At 41.2% G+C, this 22,792-nt stretch overlaps 1 protein-coding gene across 4 annotated transcripts in view; it reads right to left on the reverse strand.

The window, feature by feature from the left end:
* Nucleotides 1–1,429: 1,429 nt before the first annotated feature.
* LOC135323514 (protein patched homolog 1) overlaps nucleotides 1,430–22,792 on the reverse strand; it is a 74,490-nt gene continuing 53,127 nt past the window's right edge. For 2 of the 4 annotated variants that reach the window (XM_064500636.1, XM_064500632.1), the window contains exons 16-24: nucleotides 22,417–22,559; nucleotides 20,157–20,340; nucleotides 18,262–18,542; nucleotides 16,585–16,722; nucleotides 12,747–12,889; nucleotides 9,618–9,717; nucleotides 7,989–8,243; nucleotides 6,351–6,879; nucleotides 1,430–4,659 (exon numbers count right to left, since the gene is read on the reverse strand). In XM_064500636.1, coding sequence (XP_064356706.1) covers nucleotides 6,352–6,879; nucleotides 7,989–8,243; nucleotides 9,618–9,717; nucleotides 12,747–12,889; nucleotides 16,585–16,722; nucleotides 18,262–18,542; nucleotides 20,157–20,340; nucleotides 22,417–22,559 — 1,772 coding nt within the window. In that variant the 3' untranslated portion in view covers nucleotides 1,430–4,659; nucleotide 6,351. Of the gene's footprint in view, nucleotides 4,660–6,350; nucleotides 6,880–7,988; nucleotides 8,244–9,617; nucleotides 9,718–9,907; nucleotides 9,944–12,746; nucleotides 12,890–12,951; nucleotides 13,192–16,584; nucleotides 16,723–18,261; nucleotides 18,543–20,156; nucleotides 20,341–22,416; nucleotides 22,560–22,792 lie in introns of those variants that run through there. The other 2 variants (XM_064500633.1, XM_064500634.1) reach the window with 2 other exon arrangements.

A 22,792-nucleotide genomic window follows, 5' to 3' on the forward strand; every position in this document is an offset into this window, starting at 1 on the left:
CTGACAGTGAGAAGAAGTGTCATTTATAAGAAAGCTAAACATGACAAGTAATGTAATGTAAATAACTACGGTTGATGTAAAATGGAATTTTGAAAGAAAAATCCTGTGTTCTGACTGGAAGCAGGTATTGATTTATTCCTCTGCTTTCCAGGCTAGTGAATGGAGCGGTTTCCATTAACGGCTGGGACAAGAAAGGCAGAGGCAGCGTGTTCAGCTGGCACACGATTTTAACGGACGCCGAGTGATGGTTTTGGGCTGTAACCCACTAAAATCTGCAGTTTGACTCAAAGCAACACCTCTCGCCACTGGTCCTGTGGATTTGAAAAAAACGTGCAAGTAGCCAAAAATACATGCAAGAGTTTTGCAGTTCAAGTCCTTTAACTGTATTTATCTATTTCATGGTCAAACTTCCAGGGAGCGTAAAATACAAAGTGATACTCACATTTCATCGGCCCGTGAAAAGTAGAGGCTGAACTATCCCAAAACACGTTCAGGCTTTTGGTTACGAGTTCAGAGGACTCACGGCAGATATGCGTAAGGGATACGGGATAAAGCTAAGGACTGCTGGCTCCGGGGTACCTTGGCGTACGCTCAGCGCCCCATCTTTGCGCGCTGCGAGCCACACGGGCGTCTGTGACACCCGGGAACGCTGACGGAGACGCTGCTACTCACGATATTCACTCTGGTCCCCACCGCTGCTACCAGGCTTCCCAGCGGAGGTGCTGCCAAGACCCTCCCATCTTCGGGAGCTCTACAGTTTCCAGAACTGATATTTTAGGGCGAAAAACTGACTATTTCTCCGATCCCTTTAAGGAACAACCACAGAGAGAGAGAAAAAAAAAAGCCAACCGATTTCCACTGCTCTCTAAGCAGAAGTAATCTGTCTGATAAACTGCCATAGCCAAGTGTTAATCGTTTACATAAAACGCTTTGTTCAGAAAGAAAAAGAAGTGTGTAATCCAGTCCCTTATCCATCCCCCCAAGATGTAAAAAAGGCAATGGAGTAAACAGACAAGCACCCACACGTCACAATTTAGGCGTAATTTTAGAATTTGTTCCTTCTCCAAAACAGGCCGAACGTGACTCTTCCCAACGTCCCGAACACTGGGACACGCCAGATTCACGCTCCACATGACGGAGGCTCCAGATGTGGGCGCCGAGGTTGCTGAACCGCCTAAATCTGCGGTTCAGAAGCAAGACTGATACTGCGAGTCGGATTTAGGCTCAGCTCTGGCCAGGAATGTGCAAACTGGCAGGTGACACAGTAACGGTTTGACGGCAGCACATAGCAGAGCTGCCAGGATACGGCGTGGGCTCTGAAGGACGACTGCGACTCTCCCCATAGTGATCAATATAACTGAATGATCGTTCCTGCATATTTGGCCACTGCATAAAAAAGTATTCTAGAAACAACCAAATCAGTAACCAATAAGTTATAATATTTTTTATTCATGTTAGAATTTCTATCAGTGTTTGAACATTAATATTTAGAGAGTTTGTACAATTTCCATTCAAGGTTTAAAATGCGAACCACACTAGATCACAAATGGTAACTAAAACACAGTTCAGAATTATATGAATATTCACACTCTCTTTCTCTCTTAACACTGTTAAACACTTTCTTTTCTGCCAGGGGGTTTACAAGGAAAAGTGTGCACCGTAATCACATCTCAGCAGTGTTCCAAAACATAATGGTATCATCATTACATATAAACTCTTTAAAAATATACTTCTGTCAAAAGACTTGATGACTACTATGTACACTACAAAAATAAATTTTCATATAAATAAATTATATGGCATAATTTTATCTTTGTAACTGAAATGACACAAACCCACGCCTACCAAAATAGGCAGGCAATGAGACCCAGTTTGAATATTTTTTTCCTTTTAACTCCTTACGCTAAAAGCTACGACGAGTCCTTAATGTAAATGTTATATACTCTTTCCTATTTAACATTAGTAAGCACTCTATACAAATAAAAATCCATTAAAAAGTAAAAACATAGATGTAATAGTGTTTCCAATAGAAATAAAATCCCTGCATTTTGTTTGTTATAAACTGGCATGACAAATACTGTAAGAAAACATTCTTATCATACAAAAATATAAATATCACCCACGATTAAAAAAAAAAGTTAAAAAAGAAAAAAAAAGAAAGAAAACAACCCAAAGGAAATGTTGCCAGCCACTGGGTTCTCCCTTTGCCAATGTGACTACCGGAGAAGCAAGCCTACGTGGTGCACGAAGCAGCAGGCGGCTCAGACGCGCGCCCGGGCACGCAGCAAGGGAGGGGGCCGAGGTGGCCGGGAGGCCTGGCGGCGCCTCCTCGCCCGCCCCACCGGCCGCTGCCTCCGAGGAAGAGGAGGGAGCGAGCACGGTGCCGGCGGGAGCCCTGCCGACCCGAGGCGGGAGCGCGCACCTGGCAGCTGAAGGTCGCTGCCAACTGGGACCGTAAGGTTTTATCGCAGAGCTTTTCTGCTCTGAGGCGGCTACGCTGCTCGTGCTGGATCGGAGCCCCTCGTCTTTTTGCCGTTCAGAGTTGTCGCGTTAAGACAGTGACCTGGACCGAGAGGCAGTCGCGACTTTGACCCTCAGCGTGCATCGAAACAGTAGCTTATGCATCGCGGGAACACCGCCAGGCTCCCGCCTGCTCTGAGCACGTTCACATTGGAGATCTGTAAACAAGTGCCTCGTGTCAAAGTGTTTTCAAGTGAGCAAAGAAAAAAAGGCACGAGAATTTGTGCATTCGAGTCACCCTCATGCGCCGGGCTGGGAAGGTCTGCGGGCAGAGAGAGACTCCTGGCAGCCGCTGCAGAAATGCGCTTTACCATCAAAGCATCGGCTGCTGCTGTTCAGGCGTCGTTTTTAAAGAAAAACCCCACTAGCGCTGTGCTTAGAAACAGAGTATTAGCTGTTTTTGTTTGGCTCTGAATACGTATTTGAACATCCACATGCTCTGAAGAACAGCTTGCAGAAGGGCAGGAAAAAGATGGAGGGAGAGAGAGAGAAGGAGAACTTCCAAGTATTTTAAATTAAGGTTCTCCGCTCTTAGGATTTGGTTCCAACAGGAACGTAGAGATTGTATTTTTTCAGGCCCTTCACCTGCAGCAATCCATCTTTAGTTTAAAAACAACAATAATAAAAAAGCTAAATTAGTTTCGCAAAGGGATCCCAGTTTAGCTGTTTTAATTAAAAGTGCCAATGCAGCATGGGAAAAAACAAACAAACAGAGGGGAAAAAAAACACCCCAGGCCTTATGTGTCATTCATTACAGTCCTGGACCCAATAGAAAGTCATTTATATTTAATAAGTGAAAATAGAAGATTTTTATATATTTTTTCATCCTTCCATTTGACTTTTCTCACTCACTATTAACCTCCTTCCTGCCATGAAAATAAGGTGACAGAGGATACTGCTTTGAACGCTGCAAGGACACAGCTGAGCTGTGGCTCACCATCAATTACATTATTCAGCTTATAATGCCACTCATAGTTAACAGTATCGACATCAAAATAAGGCATATGCTTATTGAATTTCTATAACCACCAGCACCTCTCAATATCCAGCACCTTTTGAAGTGAAAAAAGAATGGTTATAGTGTTTGCACTTACCTGGCACCTTTTATGAAAAACATCAAAGCACTTCACAAACAATAATTAAGCCTCACAACTCTCCTGGGAGGTAGGTAAGTATAATTATACCCATTTTACAGATTGAGAAACTGAGGCACAGGGCAGTTAAGTGACTTGACCAAAGTCAAGGTATACCAAGTCATTAACAGAGTGGGAAACTGAACCACAACCCCAAACCCTGACTCCCTGTCTTCTCTTCTCTTTCGCCTTGGCCCTCTGATGGTAGCAGTCTATGGTACGTGTTGGTAGACACCAATGCGGTTTTCACTAGTGCCTACTAACAGGGAAAGCCAGACTTGCACCAGCATCAGGGGGTTTCTAAGCCCACTAAGGGTTACCGTACAGTAAAAGAGATAAACTACAGTACACCGGGAACATACACACACAAGCATGCACAATTCCAGATGCACACATGGATACACACAGCAAAACAAAACCTGCACACAGCTAAACCTATTTAAGCCTCCAAGATTAACGTGCTTTTCTTCATATCTGCTTATTTTAAAAATTTATCACGCATAGCGTGTTTGAAAGTTAACAGTAACATTTCATACTACCACAGGGTTGTGATACGCAAATTTAAAATATTTTAAACAGACATGTACCTTTACAAAAACAAAAATCCTATTACATAAGCAATATTTGCATAGAATTATACAAGTAAATTATACAATATTTAAGCAGCAGCAACTTATGCTGAAATTTAGAACTAGATTAAGCTTAGTTGTGGCACAGAGATCAATGTACAATAAGTACAGAGCACAAACAATATTGTCCCCACTCTAACTGGAGGCAAATGACTCCAGATTATACTACTTTACATTGTTCTTTTGTATTTTACATATGTGTACATCTTTTAAATATTTATAGAAATATTTAACAAAATAATACAATAGGTTACAGTAACAGTGAACTGTTGTCCTGATGCAGCATGTCCTTTTCCACAACTTCAAGCAATTCTCTTCAAGCAGTTCTGGAAATACAGTTTTCCATCTTTGGCCTCTTCTTTGCTTCAGTTATTACCCTTTACAAATAAAAAGAAAAAAACCACAAACATTCACTGCAGTTCAAGAAAAACAAATCAAGCTAATCCAAAACTTTTTTCATGATTCTTGTGGTTAGAGTTAGCAGTCAGGAAATGTGGGCTCTTTTTTCATCTCAGTCATGGACTTCCCAGTAGAGAAATACTGATGCCAATTAAAAAAGCGTAGATGCCTTGATTTCTGAATACCCAGCTTTAGATACTTGCCACAGATTCAATGAAAACCACGGACTCTTCAAGGAGAAAGAAGCTGCATCCGATACGGGGCACAGTTAAGATTCTCCTAGTAGCCTGCCATTCAGCTTGGAAATTCTGAGCCTGAGTACCTCCTTATTCTGAGGATATGACTACTAACCATATTCCTAGACTGTAAGGATAAACGCATTCACATCTATTTGCACTTTGGGATATTTGCAGAGAAGTTTTATAAATCAGAAGGTGATTTTTATCAGGAGTATTAAAAAAATCTCCATCAGAATTTTGTGCATGCGTACGTATGTGTGCGCACATATAGTACAAAGTATTTCTACAACCAAAATAAAATGACTTGGTTTAGTCAAAATAGTGTTGTCACTGAAAAGCAAAGCAGAGAAAGAAAACAGGGACCAAAAGCTCAAGTAAGGATTTAGCACTATTTTTAATACAGTTTTTTCTTCCCCAAAAGATGCAAAAAATAAGTTAAAATGGTGAGAAGCTGCTTTCCCATTACAAGCCCCCAAAAGCTTTAGGGTAAAAACTCAGTCTGTTCCTCTCCTTCAAAGCAATCCCCATAAAATTAATAGAAAATTTTAAAGTAAATAAGAGCTTTATTCCTCCCCAAACATCTTCTAAAGTATCCTGTCTGTTCTGAACAGCGCTACTACCTGCAACTTTCTGTTGCTAGCCCAAAGAGAAACCACGATTTAAGTTTCAAGTCACACAACTTCCTGGGTGAACCAGCAGCATATTATTTCACAGGAAGGTATCAGGTGTCCTGCTAGACCAGCTCTGACCCAGACAAATCTGTGGTGGCCACTGCAGCTGCTCCCAACAAAACAGAGGGCTCAGCCCAGGGATCCCCCCACTCTGGGAGCTCATGGGGCAGGTTGCTGGGGCAGCGCCTCACCCCCAAAGCATGGGGGTCACCCTGCAGCGCAGCCCCATGGTGGGGCCTTCCTGCCTCTCCACTCAGCCCGTCTCCCAGAGGGACTCAGTCTTCTCTATGGACTTCAAATTCTTTCACTGAATTTTATTCAAAGGAGGACAACTCTTGAAGGAGCTGGCAACTTCACCCTCTCCGAGGCAATATGTGACGTTTTAGAAGGTAGCCTGCTTCAGTGAGGGCACAGGATCTGCCGAAAGGAAATGCAGTTGCGCAGCTTGGAACAGGCTACGCAGTGTCCTTGCTGCATTCTCCTCATCCAGCAGACTGGGATTGAAATACAAACGTACCCATTTTGCAAGGCTTTTGGAAGTACTTCATGTTTGTACAGCAGTACAATAAGAAGATATTGTCAAATACTATCTTATCCAACCGAATTTCTAGGGCAAAAACGTCAGCAGATTCCAGATGATCAGGGACTGAGAAGAAAGCCTACCTGAAGGAAAGGCACTTCATCTCATCTTTCCTCTTTCTTTTGATCACACCCTTGCCTGAGACGGACAAAGCTACTGACTACAGGAGACAGACCTACCTTACTCTGAGCTGTTGCCAGGTATCCTTTCTTCACATTCAACATCTTGCAGTTCTATAACTTCTACTTTAGAGTTTCTTCTTTCACACCGCACATTAAAAGGCACGTGGGGGTCCTCAAAGGGCCCGTGGTCAGCTTCATGGTACCCCTCGTAGGACGGGAAGCTCCCTCCCCAAGAGCTGTGGCTGTGCACAGCAGGGTGGACAGCAACAGTCACTGAAGCTGAAGCAGTCACAGTAGTGATAGGCTGGCAGTACGCCGGTCCCGAGGCACCCACGGCACCGAACACGGGGCTTCTCACGTTGTGAGAACGAGCCTTGTGGCCCAAGCGATCCCGATTGCTGGGTCCTGAGTGCCCTTCAGTAGAAATTTCAAAAGCGTCCCGGCGAGGGCGGTAAGGAGGTGGTCGCAGCCCTTCCCTCGCTTCCCGTTTGGGTTGCCTGCCCTGATGCCAGGCCTGCTGGGTGCCGGCCTCTGGGTTTGACTGTAATCTGGGACTTGACTGGTGCCTTGTCTCTGGCTGAACCACCTGAAAGGGAGATGCACGGTTAATGCCTCTGACAAAGCATGGCAAACAATATTATGCTTTTTCATATTTTGTGCCAGGAGTAACATTTGTGATGGTACTGTCCTGGTTCCGAATCTATAAAGGTAGTGTTCTGGAGTCTTAAACCTGCTCATTTCTCCAGATGGTTTCTGTCTGAAGTTGTTACAAGCTAGAAAGCATAACTTCAGATAAACACAGGACTATAGCTGAAAATATATATGCTTCCTACATACTGCTCCATCTTTAAACAAATGAATAGCAAGCAGCTGATCTTAACTGATTCAACAAGCAGAAATGCAGGCATTTGGAAAAGGGTCTACTTCACACAGGGTACACACAAACTACCCCACTAACATCCTGTGTATAGACTGTAGGAATCTGTTTTCTGGATTTCTGTAAAAAGCGTGAAGCACAGCGGCCACATCAGTCAATAAACCGTGACCAACTTCAAATGTGGCTGTGCTTGTACCTATTTTTAGGCCTCTGCTGAACAAAAACAGATCCGCATTGCAGCTCAGCATGCAGCGTCATGGGGGGTAGGAGACAGAGCTTTTTCACTTTCCTTTGAAATCACAGTTACACCAACCCAGCAGCAAGATGCAACATGCCCAAAATTTGGTACAACCCTGAAACTACTTTTTTCTGGGCTCTGTCAATCTTTCTCCCCAACAGTGTGCTGCCAGAGAAGAGGTATGGGGAGGCGGTGACCCACGGGCGCTGCGTGGATGACGCTGAAACTTTTAACCTCTCCCCCATCTCTTTCCGCCAGGTCGCCCAGGACAGCCACCGAGCAGATGGAGATCTCTCTCTTGTGGCTGGTGCCAATATGATAAAAGAGCAATTACACGAGCCAAAGACCTCTGCTTTGGTACCAATATTTTATCCTCAGCTTGATTCTAAAGGAGAGGGTGATGAAAGCCTTCATGCCCCGTCTACGAGTAGTCTAAATTCTAGCTATTTGCATTACAGAGTAACAAAGCACAATCAGCCAGAAACATAAAAGAAATATTGCAGCTTTCCCACAGAAATAGATTTAAACAGAAATTCCCCCTCTTCTTGCCCTCTCTCCAGTCAATACGTGAGCAACTTACGGTGGATCTTGCAAAGACAGGATTCTCAGTGGCTTCCACTATCACTTGATGGACTGGTGCCCCAGGGCCTTGAGCGGCCTCATATTGATGGAGCTCTTCACTGATGCCTGACACGGTGGTTTGAGAGCTGTACTCTGAATCAGAGGAATCTGACCCGTTGTTTGTATGCCCGGGTGGCAGTGCAAACCTTACGATGCTGGAGGGCGGCTCAGGAGATGGCGTGGGTAACCTGTTTCGTCCACTGGCTGGAGAAACCTGATAATGGCAATTACAATTACAAGCGTTAGCATTCGGCAGCGTTCTGTAAATATTACCCTTATAATTACTAGTGCTTAATATAAGTATTCTTCTGCCAAATACACTTTTCTGAGCCATGAGAACTTTAGCACTCGTTTTCTGATCAAGATTTGTATCACACTGAAAAATGTGTGAAAGAAAAGGAGACATGATCTCCATCTGTGGAGGTGTATGGGATTATACATATTCCTCTACGTATCACTGTCTCAGCAAGTGCATGTATGTGGGTGCACACTTGCACTTGTGCTTAAAAATATACAAATAGTTCCTGGGTTTGCCTCCCCCTTCAGCATACATTAAGAGTCATTCCATAAATCATTTCAAATGGGCATGTCTAATTTGGTTCAGTGTCTATTTACAAAGATGGATATGCACATAACTGTAACATACATAATAATAAAATAGGCATATATATACTGTTTGAATAGGCAACAGCCATGTACACTGTTAGATACGTAAGAGATTATGCACTGTTGTCAAAACTGTTTTACTAATGCTAAAACCCCAAAATAATACATCTCAAATATTAGTAGCCCTGTAAATATACCCTGTGTTTTATTTTTATATACACACACATACAGAAACACGCAGCATACCATTACTGCATTACTGCCTTCTAATAAAGCAGAATAAAGACATCCCTACATAACACAATAATCCTAACAACTACAGGGCAGATAATGAACAATCAAATACAAATTTGACAGCTAGGAACCCTTTTTTGCCAGACTTGGGCTTTACACTGCCATGTCCTCAACCTCCAAGGGGAGCCTTCCACCCACCAAGAGCCTTGCTTGAGCCAAGAGGGTGCCACAGGGAGGGGTGCCGGGACTGGGGACCCCTGGGCAGTCCTGTGGCCCTGGTTATCCAGGTGTGGTCTGTGGACCACCACTGGTGCATGTTGGTCCACACAGGCCTCCCTGGTGGTCTGCTGAGTTAAATATTTTGAGGAAAGCAACAGAAGCAGTGGGGTAGGAGAGGAGAAGGTGTGTGTACAAAAGGAACCATCTTTTGCAAAATGCTGGGGAAAAGTCTGGTTTTACAGACTAGTTTGCATATCGTATTCTTCTTTTCAAAGCTTACCTAATCCTACATTTGTGTCTGGGTTGCCAATTGCAGCCTTTAAAACAATACTTACTAAAAACATACTTTAATTAATAAAAGAATATCAAATACATTAAAAATCACATTTAATAAAGATTTAAAATAGAAACAGAGTAATACACTTAAAAATGAAAAAAAATTACAGAGAATTAAAAAAAAAGTTTCTAGAAAAAGGGTTGGCGGGAGAGAATATTATTATTTCTTCTGTTCACCATTAGTTTTACTGACCTCAGGGTATGGTCCAAAGAGCGAAAGAAGAACAGGAAGCAGCACCAGTCCATTGAGAACTCCCAAAATGGTTAAGATTGCCAAAACAGCAAAGAAATACCTGGAGTAGGGTATAAGGGTGGGGAAGAAAGGAGAAGAGCAGCCACAAATATTGTTAGAAATAAGGGATTACCTACTACTGCTAAATATATGAGTATTAAAATAACACATATACTAAAGTCAATCTCAAGTATTACTAACATTGTACTAAATAATTGTATCACTTTCTATATATAGATATAGTTTTTTACCTTTTGGATTAGAGAAGCTACATTCCACAACCCAAACTGTTAGTTGATAAAGGAAAGAGAGAAAATTACGTTTGTTAATTTTCCAGAATCTGGCAGCATGTAATGTTATTTATGAATGTGTTACACAAACACAAAAATATGGAATGTGCAGTGAATGGCTGAACGGATTGAAAGCACAAACACAATGAAAAGGGGCCCCCATTAGTGAAAACCCAGCAGAAGCAAACAAATGAAGTGAAGGGTGTAGAATTTAAACAATTTAGCCTAGAAGGAAAGAAGCCCACTTCTCCCAGCAGCTAATCCACTGTGAAATGCTTCTGCATCTTACAGCCGAATCTCTAATTAAATCTCTAGTGTATCAGGTAAGGCTTTCCTTCGCTGTTCATTAATCACAACTTTCCGCCTCGAGTTCTGCGAGTTCCACTTTTACCAAATAGCTCCAATTGCAACCTTTTTACAACACAGGAACCAGCTTTCCGCAAAGAAAATGCTGCCCATTCTATAGCGAGCTTCAGCATTGTACCGAGTAAGAGCACTCCACAATGGCAGAGCTGCATTGCCGGCTAATCTTTTGTTGAACAATTTAGCATCTCTGAATACTCTTGTTTTGCGTCAGCCAATTCAAACATAAAGGCTCAAGTACTATGGAAGAAGAGGAAAGTGCACAAGTGGTTGTCCTTTCCCACCATCGAGGGCTAAGGTCTGGGATCCTTCATGAATACCAAGGTAAACCTGTCAGTAAAAGGAAAGCCTTGCTAGTTGGTATTCGGCACAGCTGGAGCTCAGACTAAACTTAAGGCTGCGTTGCAACTAATGATTTCGAGGAGCGGGCCTCGGCTAAGTTCCTGACGGAGAAGGGGCAGCAGAAGAACCGAGGGCAAGTTTGCGGCTAATGGCTCTGCTGATTACATTGTCTAGATGGCAGCAAACTTTACGGCCTCCGTGGTTCCCTATCTGATCAAGGATGTCAGCCTCCTGTAAAACTACAAATATCCTGCTAGTGTAAACATTTTCAGATTTCTGATCTGCATTAGCAAAAATCAGGGAACCAATCTACTCCACTAACATAAACCACCAGAACTTTATACTGGGACAGAGATCAACAACAGGCATTAAAACATTTGCATCTCATCCATCTAACACTAGGATAAACAGGAGGATTATAGCTCTGACCACTTGGTGTATACAGTGTCTGTTAATTTACTTAATCTTCCACATCGTTGGACTAATCTATCCCTTTCCGGAAGTTTGGGGTCTTCTTCACCCACTATAGCAATGCTTGGGCTCCAAAAGTTTATTTTATTTTATTTTTTAAACACAGCAAACTAAAGTCAGATTGCGCTAGAAAATGAGAAACTAATGGGCAAAGAAAGTAAAATGACAGAAGTTGAAAAGTTGAAAGGCTCATTTTATATACTAAGAGAACATCCAATCCAAATTTGGAGTGAAGGGTTGCTACAGACATCCATTTGCTATGACCCAAAAATGTCCTTGCCAAAATCCCGCCTGTTAAATAGGAAAGTATCACAGCAAATATACCTCTGTAAATTTGTGCTCAATCTACAGCTAATCTATTAGTAACCTACACATCAAAGTGTCCCATCCCTTACAAGATCGGGTCCTAAAAGAATAATTCCACCTTATTACTTCACCACCAATAAAATAAAATATACTGACCTGAAAAAGAAACACAAATTCTACTTCAGGGCATGCAAAGATATTGTAAAGTATAGTAATAATCCTCATTTAATGTACTTAGGCCTACCTGCAAAGCTCCTACTCCCTGCCTTCTGAAAATCTCTTACATACATAAACAAAAAATCCCGATGAGATTTAGCAGCCACTCTCTCAGTTCCTGCCTCTGACATGTTGCTGTTGTTGTCAAATGGATGTCAGGTAAGCCTGGTCATCTATCCAGCTTGTGTCTACCTAAGTAGTTAAGTTATTTCTCAGAGCATTTTTTTTTGGCCCAGTTTTACCTCCGTTCTCTTTCAGGGCTTTTATTTTTTATTTTTTTAATTGCGTTGCATTGCATTGCATTGCATTGCATTGCGTCGCATCGCAGTTTGCCACAAAGAACCTGTGTTACTTGTGAGATGAGCCGTTTTGCGGAGCTCCGCAGGTTGTTTGGAGTAGAATGGGATCCGTTTCACTGCGCTTCTCACATTCCTCTCAGAAGAAAAACTTGCTCTCCTCTCACACTTGACAAATTCACATTCTTAACTAAATCCGCAAGAAACAGTCTGCCTGTCTGTAGTTCTAAACAGAAGCGCCTTCAGGTCTTTGCTTTACAAAATTTTAATGCTAAGTTCTGTGTTCGAACTTATGGCTCCCTAACTCCCCAAAAGGGCTTTTTTCCTCCCCCATTTATAAACTGTTCATTAAAAAAGCCTCACGGAGATAGCAGAAGGCAGCCCAGAGAGTGTCACTTGCGGCATGTTGGTAGCTCCATGTGGTCTCTCCCTGCAAAAAGCTGTGCGTGTAAGTAAGAAAGACCTTAAGGTTAAAGGTCGATCCAGCCAGTACTGGACAATGCCAGCTGCTTCAAACTGACTTAATTCCAGCATTAGCAAACTTCACTAAAGAGGGCCACTTTTGTTTCCTTCCAGGCTGGGAGTCAGATTTTCCTGGAACAGATTTTAGCGCCAGCAACGGAAGCGCTGCGAAGCCGAGCATGTAACAAGGAGTTAACAAAACAGAGGGAAAGCAGGACCATGATGTAAGCATGCGTGACACACCATGCATAGTAATAAAACGACAGATACACTGAAATGACTAAATATTGAAAGCCTACTTATTTGTATTCTAAAAAGAAAGTCACGGCACACAAATGCTTTACCTGACAATAAAATCAAACTCCGATCCTGCAAGCATTAGCACTCCAAGCAGAGTGGACACGGCTCCATCCAACACTGGCGCAAACATATGTTCCAGTGCAAGGACAGCCCTACGGTTCTTGTCTCCTATGGCTGTTAAAAATGCCTGTAAAACAATGAAATCCATTTCCTTAGACAGATACACACAGCCTTTCAAACAGACTCTCTCATAGTATAAAGAGTTTTTCACCAGTTAATTACTCCAATTTACAGTGTATTAATGTATCCTTAAAGCTGGCTAGGCTTCAAGAACAGGTCTGATGACGCAGTCATATGACATAGCTGCCGCTGAAGCCGCACGACCGGAGTAGCCATTGATTAGAGTCAGAGCCATAGTAATAACTTTGGAAATGATGGCTGGTTGCATCAAGAGGCTCTTCATTTGTTTCCGAGCTTGCTTCTTTCTACCTACAAAGAATTAATTTCATTTACACTCAAAACGAAAACACTTTGGGTGTAAAAATTTTAGGGTTATTCTTGCCACTTTCATGGGGACGTAGCTTCCATCGCTGCCAAACTTTGCTGTAAAAATAGCCAATATTGATTCCGGTTCTCCTATGCACTGGGAACAGACCAAGGACTTGCAGCCCTTGCTCCCACAGGCAGCCGCACGCACAGCAGCATTTATTCGTGCATCAGGTCTTTCTGTTAACTTTACACACAAGCCTCCAAAAATACAGGGCATTTCTGCTCACAGGCTTGATGATCCAGACTATCAGGTATTGTACCCAGTGAGCACCCAACTGAGGAAAGCTGCCAGCGAATTCAACAGCACCAGTATAAAGCAACACTACCAGATTGTGTGCTGCTTTTTTTTTAATGTTTCTATTTCACTCAAGATGCATGTTTTTGCAGCTTTTGCTACATAAAAGCTAGCAGCCCTATGCATAAAATTGCCTTAGGAATGGTGCTTAACACTGTACTACCTGAGCAACACCACAGCTTGTGAAATGCCTGTTTCTCCCTGTTACTCCTTAGTGAACAACCTGTACCAACACTCAAAGCACTGATCCTTATGAATTTGTCTTCTCATTGTCCAACTTGCAGGTTAAAAAGACAAAAACCTGGCTGATGTTTTTCCAGTGATTTATAATGGCTTTCTCTTGGGTGAATTTTCTAGCACCTATTAAGAAATGAGCTCATGCAGCTATCTTGCTCTTGGTCCTGGAATTTAAGTCACTCTTCTCTGGCAGCTTATTTTCACTTATTTGACAAATTTTGGCTGAAATCAGCCAATGCATTAAAAAGTTATTTGGTGGGACAAGCAGACCAAAACTGGGTACATAGACAAGCAGAGTGAGATTCCCAAGCCTCATTTCCACAGGAAGCCAGAACATGTATTATTAATCTTTAGTAGTGGATTAACAGTGGTCCATGGAAAATTAACGTATCCAGGACACATTTTCCATTCCCATATTCACAAATGAATAAAGAATCCCCCCTTTAGAGTAAAGGCAGCTGTCAATGAGACAACTCATGTGAATGGGATCTGTGGGAATCTGATCCACAAACACATTAGCAAGTTATATACACTGCATAACTATCTGTGTGTATTCAAAGAATGCATAATACAATGAGCCCACTGTTAATTCAAAAATTTATTTGCAGGAATTAAAAAAAATGAGGTCACAACTTACAAGTGGCAGCAGAGAGCTGAGCCACGAGTGGATTGTGAATTTGTCTTAAACAAGTTCAATTAACTTCTGTATCAACAGCGTCAGCATTGCATATTTTGTTTCTGCAACACTGGTTTGATTATTTATATTCAGTAAGTTACAAGAACATACTGGTCAGCAGTGCGCCTATCATCTGAGGTCTACTAGGCATTTTTTTTTCCATTTTAAAGCCTACTTTTGAAAGATTTTGACTCCATGCCAACATGAAAAAAATTCAATTTTAAATTTGCTTGGCCATTGAACTTAAGCCATAAATTCAAAAAAAAAAAAAAAAATCTGTAAGTTAGACTGGTTTCTTCCCATTTAGAAAGGAAGCATCTTTTATTTCTTTATTCCAATTTTCTGTTTTAAATTTTAACTTCTAAGAAATTCTTGTGCAGCTGATCTCTGACACTACCCAAGCTATTGTGAGCCTTAGCAAAGAGGTTTACGTCCAAAACTCTAACTATGCGTAGCAATGGGGGGGAAGGGTCACCACTTGAGCCATCCAGCTGCTCTTCTTTAATCCTACCCTACTTTCCCTAATATTTGTCTTTATATTACTCTTTGTATCCTGCCACTTGATGAGCCCCAACTGTGCACCTCATCTGCAACATGCTCCCACTATTTGGCAATCTCCAGTGTGCTACGATCCCCTTTACTTCTCATCTCGTGTTCATTGTCACCAGATCCTCTCAGCAGTCTACAAGTTTTTCCTTTTGAGTATAAAAGGCCCACTAAACCCTCATCCAATTTCTCTCCATCTCTTGCCACCACTTTCCAGCCCCTTCCTTTCACTTCTTTTTGTATTGCTGTGGTACAAACATACTAGAGATTACAGTAGGCTGCAAGCATCCCTTTCCTGAGATGATGATGATGATATATTGATTAGACTCATGCTTTCCTACTTTTTAACACAGTAAAATTCAAATCCATGAAGGAAACGATATCATTAAAATAATGTTCTTCTGAAAAATGGGTTAGAATAATCTTATAGCAAAGTGATTTATGCTGAGTGTGTGGAGAGCTTTCCCTGTATGTAATGTCGAGCAAGTTTTGAGACCTATCACTGCTAAAAACAGATAAAAAGAAAATGTTTTAAAATATGGGTAGCTTTTCATTCATAGTATAAAAACATTTAATTTCTTAAATTCCCCAGTTTCTAAGAAAAGATTTAAGAACTCCAACTTACTGTCAAAATTGCTTAATTGGCACTTTGAGAAAATAGAAAACGGGCCTTTGTCTAAGCTCATCCTTAGGATATGCAAGATGAGCACAACCACTGTCAAATGTGAACACAGAAAAATAGCCCTTTACTCCACTATTTGCCATCAGATACAGTGGGATGAGTTTTGTATATCCTGAGCACCACCTTGCAAGAGAAGCATCATTGCTCCACACTTCTGTGCACCAAGTTGACAAAGCTGTGTGATTTGATGCATGCTAGATTTGGACACCCAAGTCTGACAATGCTGAAAACATTTACATAGGACATTCAAACATTCCCCCCCATCCGTTCTCTGTATAACACTGGAAGACTATTCCTCTAAAGATGACATATTTGAGCTCATTATTAATAGTTGATGGGTTCTGGAAAGAAGGTGGAGATTTTTAGTGTGAAGAATCCAAATCACTCAAATTTTAGTGGTCCAGAGAGATTAAATGACATCTGATTTCAAAAATCTCCCTCCAAAGGCTCCTTTATCAAAGGATACAGAATCTACATACAAGTGGGCACAAACAGCTACATAGCACTGAGAGGCAACAATAGCGAGGCTGCAGATAATGACGGGAAAGTCTGGACTAAAATAAAGGGCATTAAGAGCTCAGCTTTGTCTGGTTTTTTTGTATGGCTCACACAACTAGATACCACATGTTTACACGTGATCTTAATCATAGCCTTCAAGAATCATCATTAAATACTAAAATACTACAATGTGTTCCCTCTTCTTATCTCCTGGGAGACTGACTCCATGGTCAGGAACTATTTCATCAGGGCAACCGTGCTCTACCAGGACACTCCAAACAGCGCACACAACTTTGTGCAAGGTCACTGACTTAGGAGTCTAAGTAAGGATTTGTGATCGTAACATTAGTCATCATTTTACTTTAAAATACTTTGAAAATGCTTCCTAGTTTTACATACCAAAGCAACATGAACAGTGAATTCCACACCAATGCCAACAGAAGCAATCAGGATAACCACAGGCACTGCACTCAGCTTTATTCCAATTAGACCCATCATGCCAAACAGCTCCACAGTCATCAGAGCCAGCACCACCACCTAGATGATTTCAAACAGCTGTTAGTAACTTCTCATACTCTAGATAAATGAAGAGGAAAGATATTTCAAAACAACACGGGGCTATAAAACACATCCTTCAAAGCAGTCTCTCTCACATCCTCAAAGACAAGCCATTTTTCCTTATTTCATTGTGCTGAATGGCAATGACCCTCTAAAGAGCCTGTTTAAATCATTTTCCCAATAACCAGTTAACAGATTAAGCATCAATTTTCTGTCAGTTACAATTTATCAATGTGATCTAAAAAATAATTTATTCTTCCCGCTCCTGGATATCCACTGGGACATAAATTTCCTCTTTTTCACCCGTTTCTCTGACAATCCTTCTAGAAAAACTACCTTTCAAATACCGCATAGGAATTCTTTTTGTAGTACTCCAAATTAAGTGAGGATGACTCCAGAGCAGGTTTAAAACACAGAAGAAAGTGAATGCTATAATCAGCTGCTAAGTCTCAGGTTGCAGAGAGCCTTTTAGCTTTAAAGATACTTGGAGGGATTGACATGGCATATACACAAGCAAACAGTTTAATCTAAGGGAAAAGTTTTATTTTTCTTTCATTTACCTTGTAAAAAAAAAGTGAGGAAAAGGGAGGGAAAGAAATCTGTGGAATCAACTTAAAAGTTTCTAAAGCCAAGCAGGAAAAAAGAAAGACACACTTGTAAAAGTGATGGTGGACTCTGAAAATAAACCCCTTTTCCAAGGGAAAAAAGTATGCACTACAATAAATTATTTTATAAGCTAATGAATCAAGATTAATAACATAAATTGCTTGATTAAGTGCTATGAAAAATATTCTAGACTAAACATTTACCTTTTAACATACCTGTCGTATAAACGTACATTACAAAAACTAGTAACTGTTTCACGCTTTTCTACTTCTGGCATTTTATAAACCATATGATAGTTTATGGAATTTAAACATAGGAACATCATCATTCAATTTAACTTGAATGTTTACTGTGAGGCTTATGGTGTCTTGCAGAAAGTATGGAGGAGTATTCTCTTCAATTTATAATTTTATGGCTCTTTCTCCTCAATAGCCCAGTTACAGCCTTTTCACAGTGTGTAATGTGCAACCACTTCAGTCTTTCCAAGAAGTTCACATTCAGAAATCAGTGGGCAAATTTACGTTAGTCACAAGCAACTGACTTGAAAAATAACATTCTCTGATAAAAGAGGGAGGGCACGACTAAATAGAAATGGCTGCAATATTTAATAAAGCTCCTAATTCTCCTCTGTGTCCTTATTTCTTATGCTAATGTGCATCTGAGCAAGGGCAAAAGTTTACGTGCCTTTATAAGAAACCTTTAAAGCTACAAAAAGGTGGCCAAAGGATTAAGGTTATTAAGGTTTGTACCTTTAGCATGAACCCTACCCCCTCAAGTTGAATAAATATATAATGAATGATGCAATATACATACTCCACCAGAGGCCCAGACATAAACAAAACCTTCCCGACTACAGCAAGAGCTATGCTGAAAGGAATTTGACTTCAACAAAGACCCTTATAATAAACTTACAATGATCCCAGCCGTCCAGGGGTTCAGGAGGAAGAGGGCACACACCAGAAACGTGCAAGCCAAAACCACACTAATGGATAAGAGGAGCCAGTGACGAAGTCCAATATACTGCTCCCAAAACAGAAAAGGGTAACCATTCGGGTAGCTGGCAATCCCCAGGCTGGTGTAGTTATTACAGATAGCTCTCACTTTCTCGATAGCTTCCACAAAGTCAGAAGTTTCACGCAATCCATTGAGGTAGAAAGGAAATTGAGCATATTCTATGGGCTCAGCTGCTGGAACTAGGAAAAAGATAGCAATGTTTAAATGCGTGTTTGGCAAGAAGGAGATACACAGAGAGCACGGTTAACAAAACATTTTGTCCTCCATAGCAAAATGCTTAAAGGCACTGAATTTAAATTTTACATCTTTGAAACAACTAACATGCTAAAAGCTTTCAGTACAGGACACGACTCTATTTTATCATGCAGTGCTATGGGATGAACACATTCTGTATGAAGTCCCCAAAGAGTTTTATGTAATTTAACAACTAGAGATATTTCAATATGTAATAATCTTCATCTGAGCTGTGAGTGCTTTTACTGAATACCTCGTTGAAAGTCCATATCTGCAATATAAAAGAGAAATCTTCTTAAACGTTTTATCCAAATGGTCTTTGGTTTTATGCAGGTGTAGTTGCTTTGAAATCAAAGGTCACTTCCCTGAGATCAATCATGGTCCATTGATATAAAACTAGAGAAAAATGATTTTGAATTGGGCCTGTTGGTTAAGATTTCCACTAAATATTTTTAAAGTTTTTAAGTTAGTTTTAAAGCTAAATAGTTTTTAAAGCTAACATAAATGCATGTTCTGTTATTCAGGCAAAAAGAGGGGGAAAAACTGTATAAACATAATTGTTTACTAAGAAAATACATAACTTTTTATCCTTTAATAATCTGACAAATGTAAACTCTCCATGCTCCTTTTTGAGCGTAATGCTAAGTCTACTGTACCACAAGAAAGAAAAAATAGAAAAGAGAAAAAAGCTTCCACAACAAGCATTTTGTTACTGCCGTTGTGTGTTCCAGACCCTGCAGGGTCATTCAGTTGACTTGCTAAACATGATTTGCCCTATTATAATCTCAACTATAAATTTTCATTAAGACAAGACTTGGCTGACTGCCACAAAGCTCTAGGGTTCGGATACACTGCAGCACAACTAGCTTGCTACCCAATCACATTTCCAAGAGCACCAGTCCTCCCCCACATGCCCTCTCCCCTTCCCCACCGGTGTCCAACTAGAAATCCTCCCAGTAAATCCAAAGCCGAAGAACAGGCATTACTGCTCGGGATGCAAGGTGGTGAATGGCACAGAGTGGGAGGGACGGATGGAGAACACCCACTTACACAGACTGCTCCCCTACCAAAATAACTCTTGCACTGTATCAGAGGGGGTGGCTTATACATATGAGCTAACTTGATAAAAAATCCTTGCGTATTACGAACTGAGGATAAACATGATACAGTCTCAGTGATGAAACTCCAGAATGACGCAGGCAGGAATTTCATGCAATCTCCAGGTTTCTCTCTCATACAGATTAACAGGTCACATTAAAAAAAAGCAATCTCGAGTACAAGCTTTTAGAGTTTTGCTAGAAACTGTTATAAAACTCATTTTTCAACATGAGAAAAGCCTGCAATGGTGCCACATTACGCTGTATTCCACAACAGCATCCGTCTCCTGAGGCTACGGAGCAACACAATATATTGTTCTGTTTATGCCTCGGAGCCCTGCGCAGCATCAACCAACGGAGAGTTGTTACTGGGTTGTAACCCAGTAACTCTAGTTACAACTAGAAGGAAGGAGTGGGGGCACTTATATAAACTGTAAGACATTAGGATGAAATGTTACTTACTTCTCAGCCTTGTTTCTGGCATATAGTCTGCTTTGTCGTGGACCCATTCGGGGCGGTGAGGCCGGATGTTGGCTTGCGAGGCAGCGTAGGCCACAGGGTCATTGCTAACCCAGGCTGTCAGGTAGATGTAGAAAGCATTTGGGTTAATGATTCCATCTGCATCCACCAGACGCTGTTTAGTCAACTGAAAAATGGAAAAATCAGAAGCCTTTTAGAAGGAGTTTTGCTTTTAGGGCCATTGCTGCAAAGCTTACAACAAAAAGCTTGGAGATGTGACATACATACAGGAGGAAAAGAAAAAAGTGTGAACTTCCACTTGAAATGACTTATCAGAAAACTATTGTTTGACAATGAAGAAAAATCTAAACTGCAGTGACAGTGGAAAGTGCTTATTTATAAATAAATATTTATAATAACAACTAAATCAGCAGATGGTTGCAGAATAGACTGAGCAAATTAAATCTGAATTCTGAAAGACTGTCTGCAGCCAAGAGTGAAAAACAACCAAGTTGGAAAAACATATTATAAAAAGGGGAAAAAAACCTGGCAAGAGTCCCTATACACGTCTGTGTGCAGTTAACCTCTGTTGTTAACACTGAAGGAAATGCCACCCAGTAAATGGAGGAGAGCTATAAAAATAAAACAACATCTGTATAAATTTTGCTAACACTTGCCTCCTATGACCTATGTATTCAGAAAATGCCCAGCGCCAAGAAAGCGGACGAGTGCGCTGTGTTCCCTGGGTCACCGTGGGCAAACGCATCTGTGGGGTAAGCAGCAGTGGTGCACCTCGAGGGTTTGGCAGCCACATACTGCACAGCTAGAGCCCTGACAGAGACTCTGTGGATGAAAAGTGTTACCGGGTTTTTTTGTTTTGTTTATTTAAAATTCTGGCTTGGCTCCAGGTCCAGGTCTTTTTAATGAAATGAAAAACAACAGTGACAGCAGTCAAAAAAAAAAAAAAAAAAAAAAAAAAGCTGGATTCCAAGGATCTGGATTCAATTAATCCACAGGATATGCAACAACTGTATGTCTTCAAGCTGTCTTTGGAATTGCCTAGTGCAGCGCTCAGCCCCTGTGGCTGCACCACACTTTTCCCCCTCCCAGGCACAGGAAATTATATCAGTAGCTGTAGCCCAATCACATTTGTTCCAGAGGGTACCTGGTACATATTGCTGAACAAAACCTCACTAAAGGTTTTCTGCTTTGCCTCCCTTCCTTTGCCTAATTCATAGCTGAAGCTTCATTCAGACCTGACAGCATGCTGCATGCTGCCATACAGCAGTGTGTTTTACACACCATAGTAACTTTGAACAATGTACTTCGTAAATCTGTCACCTTTAATGCCAGCAAAATAAGAAAGACAATAACCAGATCTACCGAGAAGCTCATTAGAGAGACTATTTTCTGCCTAAAAGCACAGAGAGTCAATGATGATGCTGGGAGAGGAGAAGCTAGGTTACTGCAAAATTTTTCTTAGAGGTTTAAAATCTAATTCTACCATAAGGAGTAAAAACTGAGCATTTCACCTTCCAATAGGATAATAAAAAGCAGCAAATACAGTCATATTATGCGATAACCTCATGAAAGAAGCTCAGATGTATTTTATTTAGGCAGCTCAACCAACTGCCATGCTCAGTTCTACTACAGTATATCCATATTTAGTAATGGCAACATAAGAACACTACAAAGCATATAATCACTTCAGCCCCCTTCCATTCACTATCACTCATAAACACCTTCCTTAAAAACATGCTTTTGGAATAAATTGATAGGAACTACGAAAGAGTTGCAAATGCTAGATTCAAAGTCACAGCAGAAGGCTGAGTGAAGGTGAACTCAATAAGCAAATTTAATTCAAATCATCAGCGATGCCACTTAGGTTAACGAAGCTAACACTAGCTGCATGTCTGGCCTGGGACCAGGCTCCATCTACCTGTGGATGCAGAGGAGCATCTTTCACACCAATTTCAGAGGAAATAGAGTGTGTATAGGACAGAGGCAGCATTTAACACATGCCAGTCAGTAATGACCACAGACAGGCATCCCCAGAGCTGATTTTGAACACCTTGCAACGCAGGCCAGACTCTGCAGCTCACATATACCTCTAGTGAACCTCGCGGGGCCATGCTGTCAGTATAACTCAGGCATTTCAATTCATCGAGATGAAAAAAAGACACTGGCATGCTCTTCGCATCTCTCCCCACTCCTGATGGATTGTGCATTCCTGCAGAAACCAGGATGGACTCTGATACAATACCTGACTGATGTCAATGGGCTTTGCTCGGTTGCCAGTTTGCACCAAGAGTTTGTAAGCCAGAACAGCATCGTCAGATCCGTTTTTATAATTGTTATAAGTAATTTTCCCAGTTTCCCAGTCGCTGTCAAATGCGTCCTGAAGTCCTGAAGAGTTAAGAGAAGCATGAGGAAGATAAAACATGCAGTTAAGAAACTGATCTTTAAAACAATTTTCAGTAGGAAGAAACAATAATAATGATTCTTTTTAATATAAACTGTGACCTTCCACAGCTGAAGCAGGGAGAAAGCTACGCATCCTCCATTTGGTCTCCTCACCTCACAGTCAGCATGCTGGAAGATAAAATTACCAGTTGCACGTCCAGTACTTCCCCCAGAAA

This window comes from Dromaius novaehollandiae, chromosome W (genome assembly GCF_036370855.1).
Source record: "Dromaius novaehollandiae isolate bDroNov1 chromosome W, bDroNov1.hap1, whole genome shotgun sequence".
Lineage (NCBI taxonomy): Eukaryota > Metazoa > Chordata > Aves > Casuariiformes > Dromaiidae > Dromaius > Dromaius novaehollandiae.